The 17,924-nt window shown below is 45.1% G+C and overlaps 1 protein-coding gene across 1 annotated transcript; it reads left to right on the top strand.

The window, feature by feature from the left end:
• The first annotated feature begins 7,809 nt into the window (after window positions 1-7,809).
• HNRNPA0 (heterogeneous nuclear ribonucleoprotein A0) lies at window positions 7,810-10,861 on the top strand. The gene has a single exon (XM_038150437.1). The coding sequence runs from the start codon at window positions 8,289-8,291 to the stop codon at window positions 9,219-9,221; it is 933 nt and encodes a 310-aa protein (XP_038006365.1). The 5' UTR covers window positions 7,810-8,288; the 3' UTR covers window positions 9,222-10,861.
• Window positions 10,862-17,924: the final 7,063 nt, after the last annotated feature.

Below are 17,924 nucleotides of genomic sequence, written 5' to 3'. Positions count from 1 at the left end.
CCAGAGCTTCTCTGGGTGATTTCTTCTAATGACTCACCACCCCCACAGTCAAGAATTTCTTCCCAAATCCCACCTGACTCTGCCCTCTGTCACTACAAAGCCACTCCCCCTTGTCCTGTCATTCCAGCCCCTTGTCCAAAGTCCCTCTCCAGCTCTCTTGGAGCCCCTTTAGGCACTGGAAGGACTCTGAGGTTTCCCTGGAGCCTTCCCTTGTCAGGCTGAGCACTCCCAGCTCCCCCAGCCCTGATGGCTCCTCTGGACTCCAGCAGATCCACATCCTTCTCCCATGGGGGCCCAGAGCTGGATGCAGCACTGCAGGTGGGGTCTCACAAGAGTGCAGTAGGGAGGGAGAGCCACCTCCATCATCCTGCTGGTCACACTGCTCCTGATGCAGCCCACGACAAGGGCAGACTTCTGGGCTGCAAATGCACGTCGCTGGCTCATGTTGAACTTTTTGTCAATTGACACCTGCAAATCTCTCTCCCGGATTATTGCTTCCTAATAAATACTGTTCTTCATAGCACTTCAAAGAGGAACAGAAAAATAGAATAATTGGAACACAAGAATAATTGGAAATCTCATATGTTAGTGTTGGATGGGCTGGTTAATGCCATGAAAGTAAGATAATGTGCTGTGATGGAGGAAAAACACACTCCCCTCACATTTTGCTGTTCTGTGGAGAGATCAACACCCCAGTAAGGGATTCTCAGTAATAGCTCATAATGTGACCGAACTAGCAACAGCTAAGTATGCACTGGGACTTTTTCTCCATGGATGTACGTGTGTAAGTTAAAGCCCTGCTCCATGACTCAGAGGTTTTTTTTCCTAATTGGAAATAATTGTCACAACAATAATTCATGTTCACCACCTGGAGTTCAGGTTTCACTCCATTATACTGCATAGCTCTAAAGGACACCTTTGCAATATCCTTGATGCCTGGTCTCAATTTTGATTCTCAATTAGCTCATGACTAGAATGAAAAGTCAACTGTTTAAAAATCTGATATAACTATAAATGAGTTACTTATAATAACATATTAATTTTTAAAATTGTGTCATGCCATGAACTGTTGGCTAATTTTTGGACCTTATTCAGTTGGCATAGAGCTGAGATGGAGATGAATAAACTCCCTGGCCGGAAGGTTAGCATCTTAATTTTTTGGGTCAGCCAAGTTACTTTTCTCACTGAAAAAGAGATAAGATATATGAGTAATTGTAATAGGAGTGTGACTGCATAAATTCATATTTTATAATAGATTCCACTTTCCAAACCCTGATTCAATTCTTTGTAGTTTTCCAGAACTTCTCCAACTCACTTTTACCAAAAGTTGTCTCTGCCAAAAAATGAATTATTTCAGTAGCTCACAGATTTGGGGGGAATATGACAATTTGCATCTCTGGTTTGTTCTTTCCCATTCTAGAGTCTTTTCATAACAACACAGTGAGCACCAAACCCTGCTGTTTTCATGGCATGACATCTTTCAGGGTCCTAATTGTTAATTAAGAAATACTTAAATAATCAAAAGGTTTTTCCCATTAATCTCAGTCTGTTTCAATTTTCCAGCATGTTTCAAACTGTAACAAGCGTTTTGATTTTCTGGATTAAAAGCAGGAATTCTAGATTGCTATTTCCTGTCTAGAAAGTCTTACTTCACAGCACCTAATTTAAAATTTCTTGAATAGCATGGATGTCTTTCAGCTAATTTCAGGCAGGTACTTACTGACCTTCAGAGCTCAGCTCTTCCTGCTGTGTTCAAACAAAGTTTAACATCAGTCATGCAAAAGCACCACTAACCCACCCCACAGAGGTTCTGTGGAATGAGAAGGAGTTGGAGTCTAGGAATAGCTAAAGGGAAAAAAAATAAAGCAAGTAGATTTTAATTTAATTGGAAAATACATAATGAAAAATTTGCAGGTGAAAAAGATCAGAGTGTGGCTGAGATTGTTGCTGGCTCCCGGTCTTCCTTTGGCAAAACTTAGGATCCTGCTCTGTCTCAGACTAAGATACAGTGAAAATTCTCCCCTCTCACATCTGTGACAGCATCACTACATTCTTTGATCCTTCACAAGAATCTTGACTTTTGAGACCGTATTTTACTGCCTTACTTTCATCCCATCACTTCAAATTATGGCCAGCTTTTATATACAATTTTAGGAAAGAGAAGAAAGGAAATAATGAATTATTAAAGAAGAGTGAAAAGATGAAAGAGGAAAAGAGGAATTGAACTTCAGAGGGAAGAGGAGGGAGGGCAGGGTTTAAGGAAAAATGGTAACTTAAATCCAAAGAAAAGGATGCAAATCCAATTCTCTGATGACTTTCCACTTCACCCTTCACAAAGGTGTGTTTCTTTCTTCAGCAAACTCTCCTTAGAAAGGGCTCCGGGAAGATTTTGTTTTACAGATAAACTTTGATACTACTTACTGAAGAAATAGTACCTGTGGGTTATTCTGTTACCTTTTTATCTGTAGGTTATCTTCTTTTGCATTAAGCAAATACAAGAGAGGGGTAGTGTTTTATTCCCCATCTGAATTTACACAAGGTAGAGATTTTTATCCTGAGGAGTGTCATGTTCAGACTTTAGGGGGGTAAAATTCTATCTAGTTGCCTCTCAGTATTTTTTAATCTTTTTCAACAAAAACCCCTCTCCTGATCACTACTAATTCATGAAAGTCTCCAAAGTAAGATCACAGGTTTGATGTTTATGCAGGTGGAAGTGCAAATAGCAGAACAGAGTGAAAGAGAAACTTTTGCCAAAAAGGCAAGACTTCTCAAGGACAGCTGTACATCTTTCAGAAGTTTTTGTACCTGTAACTAAAGTGCCAGGCTGGGAATGCTCATGGTGCTGCTGTATTTTTACACAAAATACTCCCTATGAATCACACAATTACACTCTGTCTGAGGTGTTGATTTGGGTAGGAGCCTTCCAAAAGTCTAATAACATCTCATTGAATCGATGAAAATAAAAATCTTTTCCTCTGTGTGTGTCTCAAAGTGAGGTGGGAAATTACAGTTGAATCCCTTGTATTCCCAACTGTTCCCACCTATGCACAGTTAGAAAAATCTGGGTGAAATTTGTGTGTAGCTAAGGTGATAGTGTTACAGTCTTCAATGTGAATGCAGAACTAATTCAGTCTGCATGAAACTTCCAAATGCTTTCTGTCTGCTGAAAGGTCAAACTAAATCTAAGTCTAGAGCATTGTACTATACTAAAAAAATACTTAAACTCGTTAAAAATTCAAGTGATACACATAAATTGCTTTACAAAAAGAGTCAATGCCTGCCGAGAGTAGAAGCCACAGATGTAACTAAAGTTGTTGAAACTAGTTAAAAAGATGTGACTTTCTGTTTATATGAGAGTTTAGATAAAATATTTATAACTTATGAACTACTTCTGACTTTGTGATGTTTTTCTATTGACCTTCATGCTCTTTTCCAAAACTTAATTATTCCTTTTCCATCTTGGCAGTTTGGACCCATTAAATAGCATGACCAAATTTGAATGACAAAAATTGATATAAAGAATTCCTTAATAGTTTATTTTGCATCAGCTTTTACTAAGAATATATGGTAACACAGGAAGTCGTGTTGGAAAGGGACGCTCAGATCTCTCTCTGGTTTTCAATCTCTTAAGCAGCAATGCCCTCCTGTGGACTCTGGGTAGAATGAGTTCTTCTGAATAACCAGAAAGGTGTATGCATGAGCATGATTTGGTTTTCCTTCTTCCTAACCCGTTAATTAAAATGTCCCATGAAGACATTTGATTTAATTTGCATTATTTGGCTAATGCTTCTGGTTTGAGAAACTCATCTTCTTTACGTGATGATACAGGTGGAGCTTTTATTTTATAAAGCGCCTAACTTTAGAAACTTCAGCTGCTGGTTTTTTCTTTTATTCTATAGGTTGCTATCAGAACTGAAAAAAATGTCATGCTGCAACTGCCTTGTCAGAAAGTGAAAAGCATGTATTTCTTTTGCATGATACTTTCCTAAGAATTTTTATATCCATAGGCTGATATTGTGCATTTACTAGTTTACAGAAGAAGCAGTTTAAAAATTCTGTGGGGAAGCTGCTATGGGTGCTGGAGTGTTTCTGGTTTACGTCTCACACACAGTGACCCTCATCTTAGGTTCTGCACTCACACCGTGGCAGCACTTGTGTCTTGTTGGCTCACGTAGCTTGAAGGAGGTCTCGGTTTGGAAATACAGGAGCCTGCTAAGGAAGGCAGGAGCCTCCCCTGAAATGGAAAATGTAAACTCCCTCCCCTCTGAATTGCTATACATTTTAAATTAAGGAGCTCTCAGGCAAAAAATATGGGAGCAGGAAACAACAGTTCTTTAATAGGGAAGAAAATAAAAAGATAAAATAAACAATGCAGTAAACTAAAACAGCACTGACAGAGTCAGAACATGAACTGACACCCTGTTGGACAGGGTAGCAGTCCAATTGGAATTGTGGCTGCAGCCCTCCTGGAGTGTCAGGGGTGGTTCTGGTGGAGCAGGGATCCTGTTGAAGGGTGGAGTTTTCCTCTGAAGATCCAGTGGAAGAGGCAACTGTTCCTCTGGGAAATCCAGTGGAGAAGCTGTGCTGGTGTTCCAGAATCTCCAGATTCTATCCAGGTAGGAATGCTTGGCTCCTCCCTCTGGGCAGAGCATCTCCCAGTGGGATGCTATAGTTCTTATCAGGATGCAGTGACATTCAATGGCCTGTTATCAGCAGATGCCTCCCTGGAGGGAAGAGTGGATGTGGAAGAGATAAGGAAAACTGCCCACTTAACAGAAGACAACTGCCATACAGATGGCAAATAGAATACAATTTGCTTGGCAATCCAGGACAAGGGACAAGCACATTTCAGGAGCAGAGAAAGGCACCTACTTCCTGGGAATGTGTGTACCAAGAGATTTGCTGCACCGCTGGGAATACTGGGTGCCTCAGCAGGCGTGAGTCCAACAGCAGTTGGAGAGGTCTGGTTGGAGCCTGCAAGGCAGCTGGGATGACCTGGGAGGAATGAAAGTGTGTGGGGCTGCAGAAGCTGTGTTCAGCTGGCTGTTCTCTGCATCCCAGAGCCCGGGGGATGTGTCAGGGCAGGTGGATGTGTGCAGGCTCTCAGCCCTGCCAGGGCAGGGAACGAGCAGAGTGGGGTTTTGAGTGAAGGTGTGAATGGACAGCACGAGCTCGCTCCAGCAGCTGGGAATGGCAGGTGCACGGCAGGACAGAAGGACACCAGGCCAAGCACAGGCTGGCCTTTGTGCATTTTCAGAGACGCTTCCACCTGCAAGACATGGGTATGTGTGTGGTAAAGGTGTTTTCCTTTCATCAACCAACCAGTTAAAAGTGTAAATGAAGAGGAAGAATTTGGGCTACACCTGAATTGAGTCAGCAGCTGATTTCTCCTACTGATTTACTCACATCTTAAAGAGCCTCATCTCCTCCTGATGCAAGCTGTGACTTTTTTCTTTGATCTGTTCTTGGCCTACTTGTCTGTCTTGCTTTCAGGGAGAGAAAGTGTCTGAAAACAAGCTTTGTTTTCCTTGTTATCTTCTGAGGCCATAATTAGCTCCTCTTAATTTTTCATCCTTTTATCCTTTTTGTTCTAAATTGCTATAGGTCTACAAAACTCTCATGGATTATTTTCCATGTGACACATACTAATTTATCTTGTGAAGGCCCATACAGCTCTTACAGTAACTAGTAGGCAAAATATAATTTTGTATTTTCTGTAATTTATGTGCAGCTTGCAGACAGCCTCTGGGAAGATTTTTATTTAATACAGTAGGATATGTTTGTTTATTTTAAAACCACAAATATTTCAGTGGCTTATGGGATAGTCTCTTTTCTTAAACCAGGTAAAATGATGGTGTCAGTTCATGCATTGAGATAAATGGATCTAAACCCGTGACATATTTCCTTGTGATTGTCAAACACAGGCATTTAATAGGTTACTCTTACTATAGACATGGCTATAACAAAAAAAAAATCCAATCTGAGTAAAATCAGATTACTGTACTGCAAGTACCAATGCTACAGGTAATGCTAATCATAGCCTGTGAGGCAAAAGCATGTTTAGCCTCTCTGGATTTCCTCTGGGCTGTGGTTAACCAACCTTCCAGCACAGCCAATGTTCCTCTTGTGTCCGTGTCTCCAACTGATCCCCATCAGGGGGATGCTGCAGTTCTGCTTCCTCCCTCCTGCCAGCACCAGCAGGTCGTACAAAAAATGTTTCAGAAAGCTGAGGCAGCTGAAAACCAAGTCCTTTGTCGTGATTAAACCATTTATGGCTGTCTCAGTTCTCTTATGTGGATTGCTGTATGTTTGCAGAAGCATCAAGGCTGGCACATGGGAAAATGCAGGATCAGTTCAGGAAACTTGTAACTGCATCCTGACAGTGCCTAATGCAGAACAGCAGCCATTCTTAGCTCCTGCTTAATTTTTAACGTAAACCCTAGTGGCTGCAAGACCGAAAAAAATCTTTCTAATGAAAAATTCACTTAAGTTGAAATTAATGCTGCAGTCTTCATGACAGCAATGTTTAATGTGCTATAAAAGTAAGAGAAAAAAGAGGAAAATTATCTCACTATTAGTCATTCCACAGGGCTTGCACACTCTTGAACAGCTCTAATCATTTCTCTGAGAAAATACCTCCTTTTCAGAGCTAAGGAGAGATCTAAGGGTGAGTAGGCAGTGATAGGGTTGGAAAGAGAAAGGGGGAAAAGCAGGGGAGGAAACAGTAGCAGGAATAGTGAGTGAGAAGGAATCACGGAAAGGTTTAAGTTGGAAAAGCCCTTCAAGATCATCGAATCGAACCCTTCCTTCAGCACTGCCAAAGCCACCACTGCACCGTGACCCCAAGTGCTACATCTGCACATCTTTTAAATCCCTCCAGGGATGGGACTCCACCACCGCCCTGGGCAGCTGTGCCAGGGCTGGACAGCGTTTTCCGTGAAGAATTCTTCCCCGATATCCAACCTAAACCTTCTCTGGCACACCTTGAGGCTGTTCCTGTCATCCTGTCCCCGTTCCCTGGGAGCGGGCTGCCAAGGGGAAGGGGGACACAAGCGAGGGAAGAGCCGCGGCTGGCAGGAGCAGACAGAAGCGGGGCGGAGCGAGGGCTGGACGCCGGGGAGCGCAGCGCGGAGGGCTGGGCAAGGCGAGGGCAGGGCGAGCTGTGGGCACAGCGGCGGAGGCGGAGCCCGGCCGCGGCCGTGCCCAGCGGGAGCGGGCACCGGCAGTGTCCGTGTCCACACGGGCGGTCCAAGAGGCTGGCCGGGCTCCGCTTCACGGGGCCAGCCACGGGAACACGAGGCAGCGCAGAAACAGCTGCACAGAGAGTTTCACATGAACGTGAGGAAGAACTTCGTTACAGCGACTCCTGGGACAGAGAGTCTGCCTGCCTGGGGATACCCCAGAAGCGTCCGGACGGGACGCTGTCCGTGTGCTGTGGGTGGAGCGGGCAGCGCGGGCCCGCAGCGCTCTGGGGCTCCAGCCGCGCTCTGAGGGAGCCCCTCACGAGCCCCGAGCGCGGCTCCGCCGCAGGGGGCGCGCGCGGGGGGCGCCCAACGGTCCCCGCGGTTCAAACGCTCCCGCGCGCCCCGCCCCGCCCCCCGCGCGCTGCCCCGCCCCCCGCGGGGCGGGCTCAACGGGGAGGGAGCGCGCGCCGGGCCGGAGGCGGCGTCCCATTGGCTGCCGGCCGCGGGCCCGGCGCATTGACGCACACGCTCCGCCCTCCCGCCCGGCGCGCGCGGAACGCGTCCCGCGTCTCTATTGGCTGCTCGCCGCGTCCGTCGTCGGCGAACCCCGGGACTTTTGAGGAGGTCGCGCCCTTTCATTGGTTGCTGCACACGTCCATCGCGGTTTAAGCCGCACCCCTTAAAGGTGAGTGGCGGGCGGCGCCGGCGCTTCGCTCTCATTGGGTGCGACGGCGGGGGAGGAAGGCCCGGGGGGCGGGGCTCCCGGCGGCCCCTTTGTGTGGGCACCAGTCGCCGGCCGCGCTCCCGAGAAGCTGCTGCCGCCATTTTGTGCGCGCCTGTGTTCGCGCCCACCCCCGCCCGCCTTTCCGGGGGAGCGGCGGCACCGGGGACGCCCCGACTGTGCTGCCGGTCAGGTGAGGCGGAGCGGAGGCGCCGGGCCGCGCCGAGGCAGCTACCGCCGGCGGCCGCCGCAGCCGTGAGGTCGCGTTGCTCGCAGCGGGAAGAAGCGGCAAGACGGAGCAGGAGGGGAAAAAACCTCCGGAGCTGCCCCCGAACAGGAGGAGGAGTCTCGGCGCCAGGCCCAGGCGCGGCACCGGAGGCAGCATGGAGAACTCGCAGCTGTGCAAGCTGTTCATCGGCGGGCTGAACGTGCAGACCACGGAGGCCGGGCTGCGGGAGCACTTCGCGGCCTACGGCACCCTCACCGACTGCGTGGTCGTGCTCAACCCGCAGACCAAGCGCTCCCGATGCTTCGGCTTCGTCACCTACTCGGCGGTGGAGGAGGCGGACGCCGCCATGGCCGCGTCCCCCCACGCGGTGGACGGGAACGCGGTGGAGCTGAAGCGGGCCGTGTCCCGGGAGGACTCGGCCAAGCCCGGCGCTCACGCGAAGGTGAAGAAGCTCTTCGTGGGCGGCCTCAAAGGGGACGTGGGCGAAGGGGACCTGGTGCAGCACTTCAGCCAGTTCGGCCCCGTAGAGAAGGCCGAGATCATCGCCGACAAACAGAGCGGGAAAAAGCGCGGCTTCGGTTTCGTCTACTTCCAGAACCACGACGCCGCCGATAAGGCGGCCGTGGTCAAGTTCCACCCGATCCAGGGCCACCGAGTGGAGGTCAAGAAGGCCGTGCCCAAGGAGGACATCCAGGCGGGCGGCGGGGGCGGCGGCTCTTCCCGGCCCTCCCGGGGAGGCAGAGGAGGAAGGGGTCGGGGCGGCGGCGGCTCCGGCAACCGGGATCACAACGGGCTTTCCAAAGGAGGCGGCGGCTACAACAGCTACGGCGGCTACGGCGGGGGAGGAGGCGGCGGGTACGGCTCCTATGGCAGCGGTTCCTACGGAGGCGGCGGCGGAGGGGGAGGCGGAGAATACGGCAACGGGTACGGCGGGTTCGGCAGCTACAGCCAGCACCAGTCCTCCTACGGCCCCATGAAGAGCGGCGGAGGAGGTGGAGGAGGGGGCGGCAACTGGGGGGGCCGCAGTAACAGTGGACCGTACAGAGGAGGCTATGGTGGGGGAGGCTACGGGGGCGGCTCTTTCTGAGCTGGAGCGCCCATACCCATTGATGGGGGGGCGTGGAGAGCCCTCCCTTCGATACGGGGCAGCTTCCGAATGGTTTCTCCCCTCGTTCGCCGAAGGGCAGCTCCTTTTAAATGCCTCCCTGCTGTGGGAGCGGCTCCTAAATGCCCCCTGAGGGTCGCCTCTGCTGCCTGTGCCACTTCTTTCTCTCTGAAGATGGACTGGGCCCCACATACACATATTTTGTGTTACAGTCATTGATGGACTCTATTTTTTTATTATTACTTGGACCTTGGTCGTTTTTATACTAGCAACGAAAAATGTCTTGTTCTAATTTGTTTTTTGGGGGGTGCGGGGTGGGAAGTGTCTTGCTGATCTGGAGTAAAAACTGGGGAGGGTTGGGGGGAAGTTCCTTTGTTGTAAGGACTCGATGCCTGGATACTACGTTTTTTTCTACAAAAGCTACTCGGATCCCATGACTGACTTTTAACATTTCTGTAAAGGAAGAAAAAATGGTTTTTACGTTTTTTATTTTTTAAATAAATCATTGTGTTCATTGACCTTTACACGTCTAATTTTTTTTCCTAGGATCAATTCCGTACGGTTTTAAGGCTTTTCTAGGTTTGAAGCAAGTGTTCCTCTGCTTTAAAATCTCTGTGTACTTAGAGTAGTAAATATTTTGTTGCCAGTAAAGGTCCTAACTGACTTTTTTTTGCTAGTGGCTTTCAAACACTCGGCAGAGAAATTTTTGGAGTACTAATCCGTGGATGTGGTCTGTTTTTTAAATACTCGTTCTCACTTTGGCAGTTTGTGTGCATCCACCATCTTGTACTAGGCAGTTTGACGTGCTGACATGGTTGGTCAATTTTTTCTATAGGACTTTTCCATCAACGTATGTACTGTGTAGTTTTGAAGAAATAGTTTGTGTTAAGCATGTGCTTCATTCATATAAAATGTTCAGAATTTCTTATTGCTTAGTTTTCAAGTCCTTGGTTTGTCTGTGTGTGATTCCTTCCAGGAAAGGGTCGACATTTATCCCTTCTATTAAAGGCATACTTGTTTTCCTAGCCCCGGGTTAACAGATTTCACTCGGAACTATTGTCCTTCCTGGAAGTTCCCTGAGAACCCTCGCAGCTCCATCTGCTGTCAGGATGGCAGCCCCGTGCTGTGGGCTTCCTTAAAGCAGGAGTACAACTGGCTTGCTGACGATTGTACCAGACTTTGGAAAGTTATTTTATGCCACTAGATGACTGGTGTAGAACGCAGAGATATCTGCGTGTGACTAAAGATGGGGTCCCTGACTGCTGGTTGGGTGGGGGGGAAAAAGGAATGGATTTGCAATACCTGCCTCAGCACGTAATTGAACAAATAATAATTGCAGTTGCCCGTATTTCAGAAAGTGCTGATCTGAACTGGGCAAAGAGCTCTGAGAAGTGAGCCAGCAAGTGTACCAGTAACATAGGTGCCAGTTGTAAAGCAAAGATATCTGTGTAGTCTGCTTGATTAAAAAATGTATATTTGTAGCCCTTTCACGCAATAGAATTAAAGTTTGTTGTTTATTAAAAAGCATAATGTTTTAGGGGAAAACTGCCTTCCTGCATAGAAATATAGAATAGCAACGTTTATGGGTTTCTGGATATCAAATAAAAGATTTGAATTCCTTATATGCTTGAGTGAGAGTATATATGATGTGGGGCATGCATTTAAAAAGTACAAAGTTATTTTGACTTCAGGTTTCTAAGCTCTTAGAATGCTGATGTTTCATGGGACTGCATCATAAAAGCTGCTTTTTCCTTTCCTCCAGATATGCAAGATATTAGGCATAGAATTCTCACTGATTCCAGTGAAAAGTTAAATGTGTAGGGCTTGGTGCTTCTGGGCTGAAGAATTTCCAATGAAATGTCAAGGTATTTGTTACTATTTGTTATCAATCTAACTTGGTTATCATTTAAATTCAAATGAGCTTTGTTGTTATTAGAAGTGAAACTGCATCACCTTAATTGCCTTTGTGAGCTTAAACAGGACAACCTCTTGGTGTCATCAGGATTTAAACTGAGAGCTGAGTTTCCTCCTGATTGTGGTTGTTTATGGCTCTTGTGGAGACTGGCTCTCTTTGGCTTAGCTGAGCTTTTATGAATAGGTTCCAAATAACTTGCTGTTTGCAATTATATTGTAATTTTTCTATCTCAAAAGCCTGTCAGTCACTGTTGTGCACAAGCATCTCTTATACATTGTCGTAAGTCAAGTTTCAGAGTTTCAGTTTGTAAAACACTGCAAGTGCCAGCTCTTGCCCGTGCACAGCTTCAGGTGGTTTGATTTCAGCTCCCTGGGCTTTAAGTCTTTTTCTGTACCTTTGCACTTTACAACCATGTTGGACAGTCATCCTTGAATGTCATCTGAAGCACAGTTTTTGTTTTTAGCTGAAATGAGCAGCAGAGTTGTAGGTTGTGTGTTAGTTTGGGGGTGGTATGATTTAGTCTTTGCAGTGTTGTTGCCTTAACCTTATGAGGGAACAGCCTGGCTTGCAGAGGAATGGTTAAATTCACTTTTGTGATGTGTCTTGTCATTTGCTTTAGGAAGCTAAAGGTTTGTGCACCAGCTATAGCTTTAGGGTATTTTCATGTTATGTGCTGTGACAGAGTATGTTGATACTAGAAACAAGCGAGTTTTTAAAAAAGTCACTTTGTAAAATCTGTCAGTTTGGGAAGTGCTGTGCTGAAATGTGCTGTTACCTGTGTGTGATAGTCCTTGTAGGAGTAATGTCTGCTAGGACAAAGAGCCGATCCCAAAAATCACATGTGGATTAGGGAATGGGCTGCCTAGTGTCGCCCTCAGAAGACTGTCACCTGTTCAACCGTGTTCTCTGGTGGCTTGAGTAGGTGGCATCTGGTCGGTGACCCCTGGTGTCTTGGGAATGAGAAGTTGTGACTCTGCAGGTGACATTGGAGAGGATCCTGTGAGCACAGGTCGGGGAAGGGACAGCAGTGCCAGTGTCCCATGGAATACAGGAAAGTGCAGATCTGTATTGGATGGTATTAAAGACACAGTGACTTCAAGACTGTTGGAATATAAACCTGTTTCTCGTACAGTTCCTAGTTATAAGAGATTTGTTTATAAAGCTTTGCTCACGTGTATTAAGGTATTTAATGATTTTCTGAGCCCTGGGTGGATTTGTCTGCATAGAGGTGCATAGGAAGAACTGAGCTGAAATAAGGTGTATGGCTGGCATGTAAATAAGTTTGTGATTTCACAGTTGCTTTAGGAAGGTCAAGAAGATAGAAATAAAGTAAATTTACTTTGCTGTTCCTTAGTTTGTAGTTGAGTTCTGAAGTTGCTACGTCTGAAATTATCTTGATAAGTTAATGGCCTTCTGTTCAGGACCAAATGCTCCATTGTGTTGATGTCACCTGTGAGAGATAGAAAACAAGAGCAGTTAGTTTGCTTTCAGCATTTAATAAACTAAAAATGTAGTTTTCTTAAAACACAGATGTTCTTTTATTTTTGTAATCTGCATGACCAAAATGGAATTCCCAAAACCAAACTTTTCAGACTACAGTGTCACTGAACTCAGTGTGTTGTGATGTACATATAGGTTTTTAATAGTGATGAGTGTTCATGTCTGCTCGAAAGTATAATTTGTTCTTGGCTTGTAAATTTTATTTGGCTAATAAAACTAGCCTAACTTAAACGTTCATAATACTGACTACTACTGCATTAAAAAAGAAACATGCTAGACACCTGTAAATGGAGTGCAGTGATACTTGCACAAGTCTGTGGAAGTACCTCCCACGTGTTTGTTTTAACATCAGGTGCTGGAAAGGTGGTTTAGAGCAGTGCTAACAGCTCAGACAGCTTCCATGGCAGTAAATCTCTCTGGGTCACTGATGGTGTGGCACACTTGCAAAATAAAAGCTGTGTCTTGTCCTGCAGGCTTCTGTAGTGTAACAATCCTTACCCTCCAGAACTGGGCAAGCTTTTGTGTTGAATTTACAGTGGCTGCAGTCCAGGCTCAGTACTGGCTCTGGCAGTCCCATGCTGCCCCCAGGAGCTCAGCCCTGTGGGGAGGTGCGGGTGTGCACGCCTGGGCACTGACAGGAGGTGTGCCTGAACTCTGCCAGATACTTTGCACAAACAGACTTAACGACCTGTGAAGCAGAAATACTTAAGATGGCTAAAAAAGTAAAGTTCTCAAATGCTTTATGGTGTCCTCCTCCCCCCCCACCTGCAACTGAGATTCCTGTAAAGCAAATTTTGCTTTGATTCGGCATTGGAAGTTCTAATTTGATCGTGTAGGTCAGAAAAGTGCTTTATTACCCTGCTCTGTCAGCTGATACTCCCATCCCAACATGGCATTGCCACTGCTGCCAGAAAGGGTCTGAGTGGTGCTGAGGATCTCAACCTCCCATTTGAGTGTGAAAAGTGAGCAGCTTCCTTTCTCTACATACCTCAGAATGTTTATTCTAAAATGAAAAAGCTTGGCTTAAATCATTACATTGTTCATTAATCCCTAAAAAATAGCCTGAAGGACAGCCCTCTGATGTGCACACAGTGAGCATGGTGTGTTCAGTGAGAATGGGGTTTTGCTCCTGCAGTCTGTGAGAGGGTTGGGTTTCTGATAGAAGGCAGCTTATCCAAACCTTTAGATTAGGATTGTTTGACCTGTTGTAGCTACTATGGATTAGTGTTTATCATGTAATCAACAGTTTATACCACATTTATGTGGTTTACATTGTTACAGACCTTTACTCTCTGAGCTATTTGGAAAAAGGCATTTTCAGTGGTTTTTCAAAGTCCATATGGGTAATACCTTGGATTAATATTAGGTGATTAAAAGTGTAACACCCTATTTTCAGTCTTTCACACTAGCCAGAGGCATACTTTACAAAACCATGGATTATTTAACATGTTTTGCAAAACTGATTCTGTGATCTGGTGTATTTGTCCTTTAAAGATGAGTTTTCTGCTTGTTATTTTTGTATTTCTCAATGAATAAAACAGTTGTATCCCTGCTTCACTTGAAAATGTATTTCACAACGCAAGTGCACCACAAGGAGTTCTGAGCTAGCCTGAACATGCACTATTTGCTGTTGTTGATGGGCATTTTTTAGGTCTCCTGTTGAAGCATTACTGCTCTGTTATTTCTGGAATGTGCATTTATACACACACACAGATGTTACCTCTACTTCTACTTACCTTTAATGAGTATTTATTTGTGCTGTAATGTAAGCATTTCTGTTGATGAGTGTCAGATGTGTATTTCTCATTACAAGATGAAAGTCTTCCTGCTATATGTTTTCCTGGGAATTTTGTATTATTTACCTGTATACTAGGACTTGTAAGGGGCTGATGGAGTTGGGTGCTTTTCTTGTTGCTGTTTACTTTGACAAATTCTAGTCTTTTTACCTTCTCTGCTCCCAGAGCTCTCACCAATTTCTATTATATATAAATGGGTGGAAATAGTCACTTTTGAATTTATACCACTTGGTCATATGGCTCTCAGAGTGTTTTAATCCTATAAACTCTATATTCCCCTTAAAAACATCTCTCTGAGAAAATGGGTAGTGGGAACCCTGAAAGAACAACAGCTGTAAAGCTGTAGTTCATTGCAGAAGAGAGACATTCTTCAGATTTTTCTATTTCCTCTATTACCTGCTGAGTAGACTGAACAGTTAAAAAGATGGTACAGTTCAGGTCTAGGCTGTAGCAAAAGAAAAATACCAGCCAGCTTAAAAACCAAAATTCAAGTACTGTTCTCTGGTTCAGCCTTTGCCAATAGGAGTCCTAGCCTGAAGCTGCAGCATTTTTTAAGGTGCATTCTGAGTGTGGTTAATCATGGTGTAACTTCTTTTTGCTGAAAGTCTTTGAGGCAAAGCTGCAATGTTGCCTGTTGTTGTTACAGTAAACGTCAGGCTTAGGGCAGTGCTATTCTCAGATTGTCAGCCATCCAAGGAGCCAAAGCTCCTTAACTTGGAAAACTAGATGTCAAGCCCAGGCAGACTAATAATGCCATCTGTCTGAGGCATCTGGATATTAACCCTCTTAGCATGATGCTTAGGGTTTCATTCCCAAATGCTTTCGCAGATGGAAAATACGCAGATTTGAAAGAATAGCTCTTCTTTAAAAAAAAAAAAATTAAATTGGGCTATGTTGAGCTGTGTACAATTTTGGTGCATATTATATTCATCAAACTACTATAAATACCTCTTTTCATGAGTAATGCAGTGAGGAATCTATGCCAATTTAGAAGGGAATTACATTTCTGGCTGGAAATATGTCAAGATGCACATTTGCTCACCACCATCAAAGTACCAATCACTGATTAACATTGCAGAAAAATTCCTTAGAAGCAAAATGAGCTGACAAATCTGAAAGTACATAATTTGTTCAAATGCTACTTTGTACCATGGAATTGCCAACTGTTTGTCTCACAGAAGCCCTGTTCTCCTGGGGATGCTCTTTGAATTTAAAGACATGCATAGCCACACATCTGAAAACAGTCTGTAATCTGGTCAATATAAAAGATGAGTACCATGTCAGTCTCTTCTGTCATTTCTGTAATTTTTGTTGCTTTCTGTAGCTTTACGATGGACTTTCCCTCTTTTGTAAGAAAATTTGCTTTCCACAGAACCCTGGGGGGAAGGTAGCGTGAGTGTAGCCACTGCAGGCACTGCCTGGGAAGGAGAAGGTTCAGGAATGCTGAACCTGTTTGCAGCACAGGCCTGGATTAAAGCAATGCTAGGTAAAATGCACAAGTAGTTTGGGACTGGAGGTTCATGTGCTTTGTACTTTTTCTCTGTGGATCAATAATTTTGTTTTCTGTAGTGCACACCAGCCCAGCTCCAGTGGAAGCCTCCCTCTCCCAACCACACACCCTGATGAACAAATTGCAGCATGGGCAGGGCATGGCCCTGGGGGGAGGCTGTGCTTACCTTGTTATTGTATACAAGCACAGCACTATCAGCTGTGTTTTGAAATAGCTTACTCCAATTTCATCCTCCAGATCCCCTCCCTCCTCAGAAGGGCTGTCCTCTGGTTTCAGGCTCACTGGCTCTTCCTGGGCTGGGTCACAGTGTTGTGAAAGATTCCTGATGCTAAATCCCCAATTCTCTCCTTGTGCTTATTTAGTACCTCTTCAGGTTTTAGTTATCTTTTACGTTTACTGGGTAACAGATTTGGCCAAAGTCCTTCACTGTGAGATTTCATTTGGACTTGTTTGTTTTCTTTCCACCACTGCTGTAATAATGATGCTCTGTTTATTGGAAAGGGCTCCTTTGAGTCCTGGTTGCAAGGTCAGGATTTCTCCCCCAAGATCACTACTGGACTGCAGGAAGTTTGGGGTTGTCATTGCTCATGCCTCTTGCATAGGGTGGTTAGCAGCTGCATTCTGCAAGGGTAGTGCCAGCTTTCTACTGTTACTTTCATGGAGGTGTGTCCTCCTGAAAAAGAGAAATCCCCAGCAGCTCAAGGAGCTCCTGCCCTGGCAGTCAGTGTGCCTTTTCCCTCTAGGCCCATCCCTCCATTACTTTCATCAGTCTTAAATGCAGGCAAATTATTTTTTCTCAAATGACATCATTCAGATGTTATGGGAATTTTCTTTTACTCACCCAGCACCAGTTAAAACCGCAACTTCCTCTGTGTGGTATCAATTTTACTTTCAAATCTGTGAGGCGTGAGCTTGGCAGTGAATCAGCAGCAGCGTGTTTTGGAAATGTTACGACGGCTTTGGGTGTAGGTGGTGGCAATGGGGAGCTCTTGGTTTTGGTATACTGGGGAGTCAGATGAGAGGGAGTTGGGAAACATCACCTTCAAAAGGAAAAGCTGGGCTTGTTTTATTGCTGGAGCTGCTCTGTGCCAAAAGTGTTGCAAGGAGCTGATGCCACACACTCTCTAATGCCTTTTTAAAGTGTGTTTTGTTTCTTTCACAGGATGCACTTCTGTGTGAATGAGAGGATGGGAAAGCTGAGCCCTGAAAAGCACACCACAAAAGTCGAGTAAGTGAACAGAAACCTGAGCTGAGCCCCTGACATACAGTTCCCACTCTGAATAAACTATGGAATATTGAACAGAAAAAGAGGTTTGCCCAGAAAATATCAGGCTAGATAATGAAGGTCAGTCTGTTACCTGAGAGAGAGCAAGACAAATGAGTGTACAGGGAATAACAGTAACAAGAGACTTGGGTTATGGTGTTCAGATCCTGAATGGGAATAGCTTTGTTTATGCTGTTCTCTCTAAGTGATAGTATAAAAATATTAATTAAGCCATACATCTTTATGAAGCATATGGGTAATTTCCCCTTATGACAGAAGGTAATAAGGAAGCATTAAGGGTTGTATTTTAAAGATGAAGAATCACATTAAAAGTATATCTTATTAGAAAAAAATTGGTAAAAAAAAAAACCCCACTTTTTGGTCCATAGCCTAAACTTTTTCCCAAGTTCAGTCTTCTGAGCCTGTAGGAAGACAGGAAGGACTGTACACTCAGTAGGTGCAGACTCTAAGGAGGCAGAGAGACTTGGTAGTTAGGCAACTGAATACTGGCCTTTGCCTTTGTTCCAGTGCCCACAAGAGTTGTTTCTACAGTCTTCTTCCTGATTTTCTTTTCATTTTGAGCACTGAATTCTAAACAATAAAATCTATCTGAAAATCTTCCTGCAAATTTCTGATAAATATGTAATATGACTGCAGGGCAGGAAGTGTGTGCCTCCGACACAGGTGACTGCGGGTGACA

This window comes from Motacilla alba, chromosome 13, assembly GCF_015832195.1.
Source record: "Motacilla alba alba isolate MOTALB_02 chromosome 13, Motacilla_alba_V1.0_pri, whole genome shotgun sequence".
NCBI classification, from domain to species: Eukaryota; Metazoa; Chordata; class Aves; order Passeriformes; family Motacillidae; genus Motacilla; species Motacilla alba.
This window is presented reverse-complemented; position numbering and strand designations above follow the sequence as displayed.

Coding starts and splice junctions, on each gene's coding strand:
- HNRNPA0 (XM_038150437.1), top strand. CDS start 8,289: ATGGAGAACTCGCAGCTGTGCAAGCTGTTCATCGGCGGGCTGAACGTG.